General features: G+C 43.9%; 1 protein-coding gene across 5 annotated transcripts in view; it reads right to left on the bottom strand.

Moving 5' to 3' along the window:
• Positions 1-13,006, bottom strand: part of RASGEF1C (RasGEF domain family member 1C) — a 70,813-nt gene that overhangs the window by 14,617 nt on the left and 43,190 nt on the right. For all 5 annotated transcript variants that reach the window (XM_085532072.1, XM_015875614.3, XM_085532071.1 and 2 more), the window contains 5 exons: positions 11,603-11,740; positions 6,693-6,905; positions 3,717-3,791; positions 832-924; positions 42-144 (listed from right to left, as the gene is read on the bottom strand). In XM_085532072.1, coding sequence (XP_085388198.1) covers positions 42-144; positions 832-924; positions 3,717-3,791; positions 6,693-6,905; positions 11,603-11,740 — 622 coding nt within the window. The remainder of the gene's footprint in view (positions 1-41; positions 145-831; positions 925-3,716; positions 3,792-6,692; positions 6,906-11,602; positions 11,741-13,006) is intronic.

The following is a 13,006-nucleotide window of genomic DNA, read 5'->3' as shown; positions in this document are numbered from 1 at the left end:
GCTACAGCCAGTGGAGACATCTGGTTAGGAGCTGTACTTACAAATGATTGCCATCAGTGAATTGAAGTTCCCTATGTTAAAGCACTCTCGGGCAACGTCAATGAAGAATTCGATGACTTGTGCTCGCTGTTTCTTTTTTGCAGGCTGTAAATTAACACAACCATTTGTAATGAGCATACACAGAACTGGAGGGCAGACCAGGCTGAGCAATGCCTTGTGTTCTAAATCCACATTTTAACAGCTGGACTGGAATCACCCCACCTTCCCACAGAAGATCTTCAGCAATGCTTTCCAATCACAAGCTACATAGGATATCGTATTACTCTTCCTCCCTTCAAAGGAGAAAACATCCACTTCATTTTGATGATGGGGCCAACTGAACTAAACCCAAGTCTACCAAGTGTAAAAAACAAAGCAAACACAGCTTTGGTAATGGGCAGCAGGACAAAGAGCCATGCAATGGGAATTTACATGCACAGCAGAGCTTCAGGATGACAGATAACAAATACTGCTCCACTAGAATCTTTTCCAGCAGAAATCTCACAGGATAATTCAAGGCACTTTTTCCTCTTTTTCTCCCTGCAGGGTTCATTATTCCACACTGTGCTCCTACTACATCAATAGAACAGTGTACCCGTGTGTGTTGCCAGCTCTGTTTTGTAATATGTTTGTCATTTATCAGCTTGCTCCTGCAAATGCAGCATTACTAAAACTTACTGTCTGATGCTCAGCGAGGTCAGAAGAAATAAATCCCCAGGTTTGCTTATTAGTGCACCACCTCAAACTGGTACTGCCAGCATGTGTAAAATGAGCTTCACGCTTCCCACTTACCATGCAAATTTCTGTTGCTACGAGGTAGCAAAGTCTATTGAACCATTTCACATAGGCCTCAAGGTTACTGGTCTTCTGGTCGCTGAAACAAGGCTGGGGAGATAAAAACACACAAAGACATCTAAGTGCAGTTCTGTTAGCTGCCTCATGGCAAAAGACCCATTACATGGAGGTAATCATTTGGCCACATCTCTCTTGCATATAGAGAAGACTGGGCCTTAGCACAAGAAAAAAGCAGAAGAAGAAATAGTTCTAGTTGCTTCTCTATGGGAAAGAATATATTTCCCTTTACTCTGCTGAGTACTCAGGATAATAGGCTGTTGAGTGCCCCAGCTCTGTCTTGCTGGCTGCACTGGAACAGGCTGCTTACGCACAAGGGAGACTTCACCAATAAGAGTCACTGTAAAGAAACATAGTTTTCTACTTATGTGAAACTTCACATGAATTCCCACAGCTGATTCAGGTGGTGGAAGCGGAAACTGGGCTGAACTCCTTCAGATACTTTGATATCCACAGACGGTTTGACTTCAGCACAGTGACAGGGTGGTTCACACAGCCTGAAGACCCTGGTGGGCATTATAAGAGCTCGATTCCTTTCTCCAGCCCTAAACTCTGAGACTCTCCATGTAGGACACCCTGCTCCCCTAGAGTTCATGTGATTTATGTGAACATTCAGCAGCATCCACTAGAGGGTATCAGAGAATGCCAAATTTTGGTACTGTTCAGATCATCATCTCCCAGAGCTGCCAGAAATACACTCTGCTAAGAAAGAAAACCACAATGCCTAAACACAGACCAATGGATGTCAATGGAATTACCCATATTATGTCAGTTAGGTGCCTAAAACCTGGGTCTTAAAGTGACATTAATGTATCTTATATTAAGATTTACATGAATTAAGGTAATTAAAAGAAAATATCCCTTTGCAATTCTGTGTGCAGGGTCATTTAGGAAAAGAAATCACAGTACGATGGAATTTGGCCACCAATCTGAAGCCTGACATTCCTAGCCATTTTATGGGAAGACTATCTATATAATAAATAAAGAAACATATCAAAGCATCTCAAAAGTGAACGCTGGTGAGCACCATGTGAATGTCAAACTAAAAGAAATCCCAATGCAGCCCTACTCTACCCATAGCAGATACTTTTCTTGCACTCTATGGTATTTTTTGCCCCCCACTACAGCAGAAAAACCTTGGTTTTGCTCTGAACGTGGTATTTCCATTACAGCGCTGCTGTTCCATGCCATGGCATAAGAAGCACAGCTAGTGCCACAAAACGTGGTTAAAACGTGCACATTTAATGCTGAAACAGATTGCCTTTTAAAGGTTAAGCTTTATAAATGGCAACAACATTTAGCACCTCCCCAGCATCTTCCATCAGCAGCTCTCAAAGCGCTTGATAAACATTCACAAATGAAACCTTTTGAAGCCTTCATGCACAAATGATGTTTAAAATGATCTCCACATGGAGGGAACATAGACCAGACCCAAAGCCCAGTAACACTTTTCTGTACTAAGTAGAGCCTATTTGGAGGAAGACAGGCCTTGAATTTAGAAGTCAATGCAGTGATGCATCCATGCTTTGATATTTGCTCTCCACCTCCCATTCAATTCCATCCTGTCCACCTTAACAGATGTTTCTTCATGTTTCTCTTCATATCTTGGTATTTATTCCATTCTGCCACTACATTTGAAATTCCAGACAAATTCTATGCAAAGCTACAGCCCATTGTGCCAGCTTCAGCTTATTACAGAACATTTCCTTCTTAGCATCCTTTTCCCTGCACGGTTTTATGTAGTTTGACTTCATTCACTGTTGCCTCCCTCCTATTCATCCAAACTTTACTCAGATTCAGAGCCTCCATTTGATCTCTTCCATTATACTTCACAACAGAGATGATGACTGCCCGAGACACTTTGTTTTCAATCTCGTCCCTCATGCTCACAGCAGGTTGCTGAAATCTCAGCTCTGGCTGCCCTGATACTTCATGTTTCTGACACACCTTTGTCACATAGGGGTTCTTTCCTAAAGGATGTGATCAATGCTCACAACACCTGAGACACCAGCTCTGTCCATTCCTCTCTCCCTTAAACAAACTGCAGAATCTCTGTAACTCCAATGCAAGAAGGAAAAATCCCAAGGCTGCACATTTAGTCTGTCCACGCCTCCCTCCCTTCACCATTATGAGTTATTCTGGTGCTCTTTGGGAAACATCTTAGTGAGAAGTCTTCCTCTATCTAATGATGTGATTTTGCCGTTGATATGTGATCTCAGTGGGCGCCCTTTTGTGGTTCTGGAGAAGAATTTTCCATTCTCTTTCTTTTTTTGTTGGCATATGAAATACCAGACTCTTGCTCTCCAGCTGAAAGTCTCCTTCCTTACTGAAGCACTCATCAAAATGCTGCTTCAAATCCTGCTGGAACCTATGGAGAGACTCCAACTGGCTTCCAAGAACTCTGGAGGAAACCCCGATCAGGCACTTCATTCCCTGCAGTGCTCTGGGTTAAAAACTATTGTGTGTAGAGAGAAGAGAATGTTGATTCATGACGCACTGACTCAGTACTGTGGTGTCTGGGCACACACTGTGGCCATTACATCATGTCCAGAGTCCTTACACCTTTAACACTAGGAACATTAGGAACAAGAGGAAGAGCCAAAGGCCAGAACTTCATTGTGTAGGTCCCTCTGCCTGGGACACATTCTCACCATGAAGGAATGGCAATGACCTGCCAGCTAGAGCTCCACCAACAGATCCATCCTCACTGTGAGAATGCAGCTCTGCCAGCTGGCCTGCCCTGGTGATATCCCAGGCTTTCTCTTATGGATCACACCAGTTCATCAGTTATTGTAGGAGATATTTTGTATGTAGACAGAACATACCTTGGTGCCATCCAGAGGGTCCTTATGTACAAATGCCTGCACAAACTCCTCAGGTCCAATGTGACTTAGCCTCTCCTATTAGAGGGATAGAAAAGAGAGACAGGAAGAAATGAGAAAGCACTCTGCAATGCCTGTTGTTTCTCTTCCTAAAACCTTCCTGTAATCTTTAAGTTCTGAATGGCATTGTTGAACTTGTAGACAGCCAACTAGCATGAGATGCTAACACCGATAAGAACAATTAGAGTTATTTCAGTAGAAAGTAGAAAAAATATGTCTTGTTATTGAGAAGTCACAGCAAGAGCTCTATTCATTGCTCAAACAGAAAGGTGTTGATACTCGAGGCCTCATCTGGGAGGCAGCAAGACCTCAGTTCTGTGCTTGGAGCTGCCACAGACCTACTGCTGCCCAGCATTTCTCAATGGTTGTGTTACCCAGTTGTTCACATGGCAGAAATACTGAGCTCTGGTAACCATAGCAATCTGTCATCAGCTGCACAGTGCTCTGACCCTGCCTCCCTACCAGCCAAGCTCAGGTGATGCCCTGGGGGGCTGGCTATGTGCCACTGGGGAAGGCACGAGAGATGTGTGTGCTTATAGTACAGTCATTGCTTACACTGGAGAGTGTCCCAGGCACTACCCAAAACAAGAGCGAATAAAGCACCCAGATCTCTCTTAGTAAAGGACAGTTCATCTCCACCAGATCCTGAAGAAATGTGGCAATTTCAGTCAGACCAGCAGCCACTGGTTGGGAAGGAGAGTGGTTTTATTCCTCTGCATCAGGACTAAAAGACCACAATAGGTACTGTGGACTAAAAAAATACGCTGTCATTCATGATCCTGCCTCTATGGGAGCTCCCTTTGGTTCCCCAGAGGGCCCACCTTGCTGACACAAGTGGACACTGCTTTGTGGAAGGTTTATTCAGCAATGGCAGCCTTGGAGGAGCCAAGCAGCTGTCAGTGCTTTTGAAATGTACTGTCAGGGCAGGTGTGTCTGGGTGTTCCAGCAGTGTATGCTGACTGCTAACAGAGCATAACCATCGCCCGTGGGAACTCAGCTATTTCTCTGAGATTTGGTATCTATCATATCGATTAACCTAAAAGGTACCGAGAAAAATATGAGAAGTAAGATGTGGTGTTTTACAGCAGTCACAATTAATTATAATAGCTGCCATCGAGCCTATTCAGCTTATGTCTTAATGAACTAGGCCCTCAGGGCTATGTCTCCAAATATGCTCCTCAACTCCCTTTGACTTCTGCTTCTGCCCATTAGCACAATTCTATGGAAACGAGACAGAAGATCACTTACATTGTCTATAAAAAGAAGAATATAGTAGCAATGACTTGAGCTAAAGATGGGCAGCCCAGCTCACAACAGCACAACAGCCCAGGGAGCCAGCAGATGGGGGCTGATTTCCTTAATACCCAAGGAGACCATTATTGTACAGTCTCCAAAATGCTTTGGTATGAAAGCTAAGTCACTAACATGACCTCCAGGTTACAAGATACCAAAGGCAGTATTTTTAATGGCACAGGAAATATGTCCCTTCTTATTTGGCATGGCCTTTAAAGTGCTTATTAGAAAAATATTTTCAGCAGGTTGTAGGTCACACAAAGTATTTCAGTAGAAATACTTTGGAATTCATACAGCCTAATTGTAGGGTGCTCAAGTAGCATTAAAATCAGTGGCGGTTTTGTGTAGGTGAAAATGTTATGGCTGTTCTTGGGGTATTCCTCTTGTCTTCTCACCACACCACTGGTAGCTGTACAGAGCTCTTAAACACAAATAACTGCTATTGAATAAAGAAATACTTCTTGCTAACAAATAAGCATCTGACAGTTTCAGTGCAATGTATTTGGTGTACCAGATGCAGTAAGTGAAAGAGAAGGCAGGGAGCAATGATTAAAGTGGTATGAAAATTTTTGGCTGTATCAGTTTTAAAAGCGTAATCTGAATATAGGGAATCCTCGGAGCACGCTTGTATTGTAGAGGAAAGGAAAAGCAAGAGAAAAAACCCAGGCAGAAGGAGTTGTACTTTCTGGCTTAAACTACATACAGCTAAGAGAGCCAAAGCTGCATGTTCTGAAAACTAACCAAGGTGAGAAGATGATCCAAAATTAGGGGTTTCTGAGCTATTCCACTTCTTCACAAATACAATATGAGCTACTTCCAGAATCCCTACATTTAACTTCACAATATACCCTCCAAACCACAATCCATTCCACAGTTGGTTTTTCCAGCCTTCACCTTCTAGAATGAACACTGTCCATGGGAGGACAGATGGTAGGAAGCCTCTACAACATCAGAAGATCTGCAGATGGCAGCAATAAATTTTTGTGTTCTGCAAACATCCATGGAGGACTTGAACCTGGCAGAAAGGTGTGCAACACAACACTCTGGCAAAGATCTTGGTGCATTTACCATCCAGAGTCTGTTGGAGAGTGGACTGCAATCCAAGGAAGGAAACAGCAGGACTTTGTTTGGGAGCGGGGAGCATTTCTGGTATTTGCACACCCCTGTATGTCCATGCTCAAAGTAACAAAGGGAAGAAAGAAAAACACTGGAGGCAGTTCAGATGCTTTATGTATCTGTGGGAATGGATTTGAGTTAAAATTGCTTCCCAATTAACAAACGGGCTAATGATCAGCCATTTCAGTAGTACCTTCAGGTTTTATAGCTCCAAGCAAGTACCTTACAGAAGCCTCATTCACCTTCTTGGAACAAAGACTCGCATTTAACGACAAAGGAAGCTCAAAAGGTAAAGTGATGTGCCCCAAAATGCACAGGAACACTCTGGTAATTTCTCACTTCCCAGGCATCCCTTAACCTTTCCGACCCTGTCTCATACTGCAGTGCTGATACAGCAGTGCAAAGTGCTGCAGCAGCGCAGACTCTTTTTGGTTGTGTCTGGAATACTTAGCAGCTGATGGCTTAAAATAATACCTCAGACTGTGAAAGTTGGAAACCATCCCCACGTACCAGCTCCACGTGCGTCAGCTGCTGAGCCAGAGTGTAAGGGTCACTGCAGACGCTCAGGATTTCTCTCTGAATTGATGGAGGTTTACTTTTAAAGGCAACCAGTTTATCAGAGACAGCAGCATTGATCTTGACAATCCCTTCTTGCCCATGGCTGAGGGTGGCAAGCTTCTGATTCAGGGTCTGCAAAAGCTGATTCATCTTTTTCCAGTAGGCCTAGAGAGACAGGGAAAGAAACATAAACCACCCACAGAACTCAATGAAGGTATGTTTAATGCTGCGTTTTACCTTCTGCAAAGTATTCCTAAGCCAGCAACAGGTCATCATTTTATTTTCAACACGCCTATTTCAGAACAATCAGTTGGCTTAATTACAGTTCTGTGCTCCAGACCACAGAAACAGACTGCAGTCTGGAGAAGAGGCAAGAAGGGCTGGTGGGCTGGGTTGGCACTAATACTCACTTATTGCTGCCAACACCCGTGCTGCAGGGAGCAGAGGAAACGGAATGCTACAACATGAGATATTCCACCTTTCTGGAGCAGAGCAGCACTCAGTACCCATCCTTTATATCAGTGACACGTTGCCCGAGAACTCTGTTAATAATAGTTGCTAGTCAGCTCTTACTTATTGAGAATAAGAAGTGTTTTTAAAGCTTTTCTCTCCGTCCTTTTTTGCTGAGAGCAACTGAAGCACACTGTTACTTTTTACCCAGTTGGAGTAGCTGTGAGTATTTAATACCCAAACTGTTAATTGCTAGTGAAAGACGCTCATAAGATATTCCAGGCACAGCCATACGCTCAGCAGGATGATCATTACTAAGTTGTGCAGGTTCCTCTCAGAGATGGAGCAGCTCTGTGCAGGAAAAGAGCAGAGCTGCTGGCCATGGAGGATGGGTAGATAAAAATGCTTTCAACTCCTCATGAATGACAGATGCAGACATTAGAAAACCGAGAGAACTGGTGGATGGGCTCTGAAAGCAAGGATTAATTGGAAAAGTCCTTGGGCTAGAACTTCACACGGGGCACAAGTGTACCATACCGAGGTGCTCCTCGACAGCGAGGCCTTGTGGGCTTCCCCAGCCAAAGAAGCATTGGGTGTGGGTACGACAGCTGGATTTCAGAGAGCAGTCACTTGGGAAAACAGCTTCCAGGCTGGCTTACTATCAGCTCCAATCCCAGCACAAAGATACTGATCTGGCTGCTCACAACTGGGATAACTCCACGCTGTCTATGTGAACAGATTTAAGTAACATCACCTTGCCAGTAACATCCGTTTGTAATCTGCCAGTGTGAAACCAGAGTCGGCACAGAGCCCTCTTCTGCTACATCTGTACTGTACAACAGATGTACAGCCTGGCACCCTCTATGCAGTTCTTATCATCGCATCAAGGACCTGGCTGGAGTTTGACATCTCGTGAAGCCAACACACACCTGAGTCACAGCCCAGTGCACACTTGGGGATGGTTTAGAAACAGCCTGTGTCGTCTCCAGACTTCTGTAGGCAGACTTCAGTTCTAGCTGCTGAAGTCAGTATTCTTATATACATAGCATCCCACCTGCATGCTGGAAGTAGTGAAGAATAACAAGCTTCCACGAACACTGTTTCCAGTACAAGTCTGAGGCTGGAAACTCTCGGAAAATTACAAGTGTTTCAACATTTGATGCAATGATTTGCCATATAGGTACAGCTCTTCCAGCAGAAGTTTTCACATCACTGAGATACCTTTCAGTTCACCCAAGGAAGACATTCCTTTGCACCAGGCTGGAGCACTGGCCAGAGAAGCAGTATAAAGTCAGGCTACCTTGCAAAAGAGTCATAAAGGAAGTAACGACCTAGAAGGTAGGAAGGACTTGTCTTAGAAAACATCCATACAGGTCTCAAAATCATAGAGCATGAGTGAAAAATCAAGCAGGGAAGATGTATAAGCAAATCACTGAAATAATTTTTTTTGATAGTAAGAATTGTTCTTTCAGTTCCTGATATATACTGGCTCCAAGGAAAACAGACCGGTGGTCTTCATGCAATTCCTCTCCAAACAGAGGATCACACTTTTGATTTACAAAGGCCATCCTGGACCCAAACTACTGAGTACCATCTAAATACTTCTCCAGTTTACATCCAGCTGTGTTTGCACAACTCAGCGCAGCTTATCAAGTTCTATGATTAGAATGCTATTTTGAGTGGAAACTCAAAGAAGGAAACATTTCAGCATTGTATGAACACATTTTGTAAACACAGGAATTGACTGGGGGAACACAAAAGTAAAGTATTCTGTGGCATATAAAGCATTCAGCTGAAGAACCTGAAGCTGAAAACCCAGTTCTCTTTCAAAAATGAGTTTGGATAAGGAATCTTTGCCCATTAAATTCTTCACTGTTTGTGTGAAAAGCCAAAAAGCAGAATGGTTTGAACAGCACTGATGATTAGTGAGTCTTTCAACAAACAGTCATCAAGAGATCTACTTTCATCTTGTTTCATAGGGAATATGGCCCAAAAAGATAGATCCAGATATGGACAACAGTAACCAAAGGTCTGAGCAACCCAACCAGATAACAGGATGAAATGAGAGACAGACAATGGACACAATGAGAATAATTCACAGAATTATTGAGGAGACTCACTTAGAAACCTGGCTGTGTTCTGGGGGAGAAAAAATGAATCTTCCTTTTGCCCTTTTAAAAGCACTTCCTGCTTTCTTTAAGTTATGTTCACTAATTGAAAACAATATTGTTCATTACCTTTAGCAAGCTGATAATTACCTTGACACAAAGTGACCCCCCATTGTACCGGAGCTGCATGCTGGACTCTTATCATCTATTCCACTGTGCTGCCACATTAACAGTCAAAAGAAGCATACTTCTGTTTAATATTAAAAGCAAATGTTTCGTTCTTAACTGGGAAAGTTTCTGTGAAGATGGCAGGCATCAGCAGGTGGCTTAGGAGCTCAAATTTTAATTAAAATTTCTAACTCTAAATGCAAATCACAGCACTTAGCAAGAAATGCCTCTCAGCATGGACACCTTTATAAGCACATCACAGAGCCTTTGGAAAGTGGACTCTACAAAGGACAGAAGCACACACTGCAGGGGAAAATCCTGCATTAACCTACATGGACTAGATGACCTCACAAATCTTTCAATCTTTCATTTCTAATATCCACAATGGGAACAACTTATTTCCAAACAGCTAATGGGCACAACCACACTTTCGCGCTGCTCCTTAAAAAAAAAGAAAAGAAATTTGTATCTGCAGGATACGAGCTGTTCCTTAAATTAATTATTGATTTTGTTCAGGCATAATCACTTGCAATTATGAATCCTAGCTGTATTTGTAAAGCAATGATTTGAAGCTAGTCCAGCCAGAGGTCCATCCAACACCCACATACATCAGTGAGTAGCTGTGCACCTTCCAGAGCAAAGGTGGGCAGCATTGGTCCAAGTTAGGCAAATAAAGGCCTGCTTTGTACACAGAAAACTGACCTTGCCCACTTACGGCTCTTTTCCAGGGCAGCAACTTAACATGAAGCAGTTGCCTTTAAAAGGTTTTTCTCTGTGCCCATAAAGCCCCTGCTGACTGCCCTACGGGCTGCTTCCCTCTTGTCAGAGGACATGACTTAGGCAGGTCTGTACAGGCTTCTCTCACTTCAGATGCTGATGCCCCTTGTTTTGGTGGCTGGTTGGAGCAAATTCATTGCCAGGGAGAGTTTCAGCTGCTCGAATCCATGAAGCTGAGATCACTGTGGCCTCTTCTGGCAGCCCTTTCTGTTTCCTTCAGTTCCAGTGAAGCACCACACAGCTTCCCCTTCCCATCCTCCATCCCTGCAGGCCAGTCAGCAGAGCCATGCCAGCCTACAGCCACCCAGAGCTGCCAGCTGTGATGCCAGCCCAGCCCAAGAGCAGCTGTTTCCATTGCTCTCATGTTTCACGTGGGTAGGAGAGTTCAACTTCCTTTTCATTATATTGCAGCTCTGCTAATTCCTTTTTTTGACCCCACGGGTGCTGTGCTTTTTGTTATACCGAATTGCATACATCTGTGCCCTGAGGCCAGGCCTTGGGGTAACCCATGGAACTGATTTCCCATGGTTAACCCAGAAGTAATTAGAGACTCTATATGCTATTTGCTCCTATACAGACTTTGTGGTACTTCTAATGTTGCTGAATTAATCTATGGGTTTCACCCACCTGAGTTTACAAGCAGGTCTCCCAGATGTTCAGTTCCCCATGTCCTGCTCTGCCACACACACAGCCTGTTTCTTTGAATAACAAGACCTACCATCTAAACTGAGTTTCTGCCCAGAGGGCCACACACTGCTGTCTTCTGCCACTTCTATGATCACAGAGAAGTTATATGTCCATAAACGTGGTTTTTTAAAGGTAAGAGTGGTCCCTTGCTATCTCACAATATCAGCAAAACAGACTGGATTCCACAGGACCTGTCTGGGCCCACAGATCGCATGGACTTTGATAATATTTTTAGGCCCACAACATCACTTGACTGGCTGCTTCTTCCTCTCCTCACACACTGTATCGAACACCACAAAGCGCTCCCTCAGCCATTGCTTGTGCAGGGTGTTTGCTCTCAAGTCATGATAATTCATTCTTCTTGTAGACTGTAACTTGGGGGAGCCCATCACTGTTGCTGTTTGAATTCTAACCACGCTTTCAGTCTACGCTATGTCTTTCTATCACTGAGATGGCAGCAGTGTTCTTTTAGAAAGAAAGGTGCAGTCGATGAGTTCTATTGATCGCTGCGATGTGTCCCTGTGTCACTACCACAAAAGAGACATGATTTTCAGGGAAGCTACTAGAGGTTTTAACCATCAGAGGAGAACAGAACTGATCTTCCAGAGGGAAGGGAAGAACCAAGTGGGAAACTGAAGTTAACGCACAGTGCCTCAGGTCAGACATCCTCACCTCATCGCACGGGGCTATCCTGTGAATCATGTCTTTCAGATGGCCGATCATCCGCTCTTCCTGGAAGTCATACGGGAATGTTTCCGTCCACTCCGTCAATAACTGTAAGATTTTGGGTCCAAATTTTCTGATCCGCGCCTGAAATGGAAACCAGAACAATACATGGGGATTGAAACGTGTTCGGTCATTGAAATTCCAGCATCTTTCTGCACATGGGTCCAGATTTTCAAAGAAGGCACTTACAGTTGCACCTACAAAATCTGCACACATGCAAACAAATAGCGTGGTGCACGAATGACACATTTTGGCATGCAAATACACCAGCACATAGATGCATATGCAGCTGTTTTACATGCAGCTTTAAGTATTCTGCACATGCAACTGGTCTGTTTGTGGCTGGCTGGACATTTTGTTGGTGCAACCTTTGTACCTTCTTTAAAAACAACAGGCTTTTCTGATGATTCAAACCACGTGTTCTTCCTTTTGGAACTCACAACCCTCCTCTGCTTTCATCCACTCTGAAAAAAAACCTGACTGTAGTTTATTTCTTGACCAACCACATATTGAGTCTTTTGCTTCTTTTCTTTCTGTCTGGATGGAAAAAACACCTCAGTGACCAGTGGCAGACATAACACGAGGAAGAACAGATGGACACACCAGCACTTTGGCAGCTTTACCTGAACTGGTGGCAATGCTGCTCTTCTTCAACGTGAGCTTAAGGTCATGATAAGACAAGGACACTCACTCACATAACACACAGCCAGTGCCCACTCTGCTTTTGGTGTGTTTTATCTGAGGATGCAGCAGCAAGAATAGTCAGGATGATGCAGGGCAAGGAGGGAAATGTGGGGCACAACACAACTGGTGCCTTAGTGTTATCTCAACAGACAGCCAGTGCAGCTGCTTCCAAAGCTTTCATCCTCTGTTATCCAAGAACAAGGGAAGAGGAAATTGCGTTAAACAAGAAACTGCACTTTTATTTACAGAAAACACGGACCAAAACAAACAGCCTTCTTCTGCACATCCTACGTACTATAGCTAAAGCATACCCTGTAATCAGGGAAAATTATACTCTCGAGTCTCTGCTTTTCAACCAAGGTGGTTGAAATGCGTATTTCAGCTTTCCACCAACAACAGGTTTCAATGAACCACATCTCTAAAAATAACTGCTGTCAGCCAGCATTAAGCTCACTGCAAAGACCAGCAGGTGGCTGCTACAGGGAAGGCTTTATTGGAAACTGCAAAGGTCTGGGGAGACATTTGATCCAGCTGTACAAACTAAACTGCTGTTCTGAACTGAAGGAGAGGACGTTGTGCAAGTCACAGGACACAGCTGAGGGGATGGGAGGTCACTTGTGTGCAAAGTTCTGAGGTCAGGCCCACTCCCAGTGACATAAAATCAGC

This window comes from Coturnix japonica, unplaced genomic scaffold, assembly GCF_054131305.1.
Source record: "Coturnix japonica strain WE unplaced genomic scaffold, WE-NBRP24 Scf048, whole genome shotgun sequence".
Lineage (NCBI taxonomy): Eukaryota > Metazoa > Chordata > Aves > Galliformes > Phasianidae > Coturnix > Coturnix japonica.
Note: the sequence above shows the minus strand (reverse complement) of the source record. Positions and strands in the feature narration are given on the sequence as shown.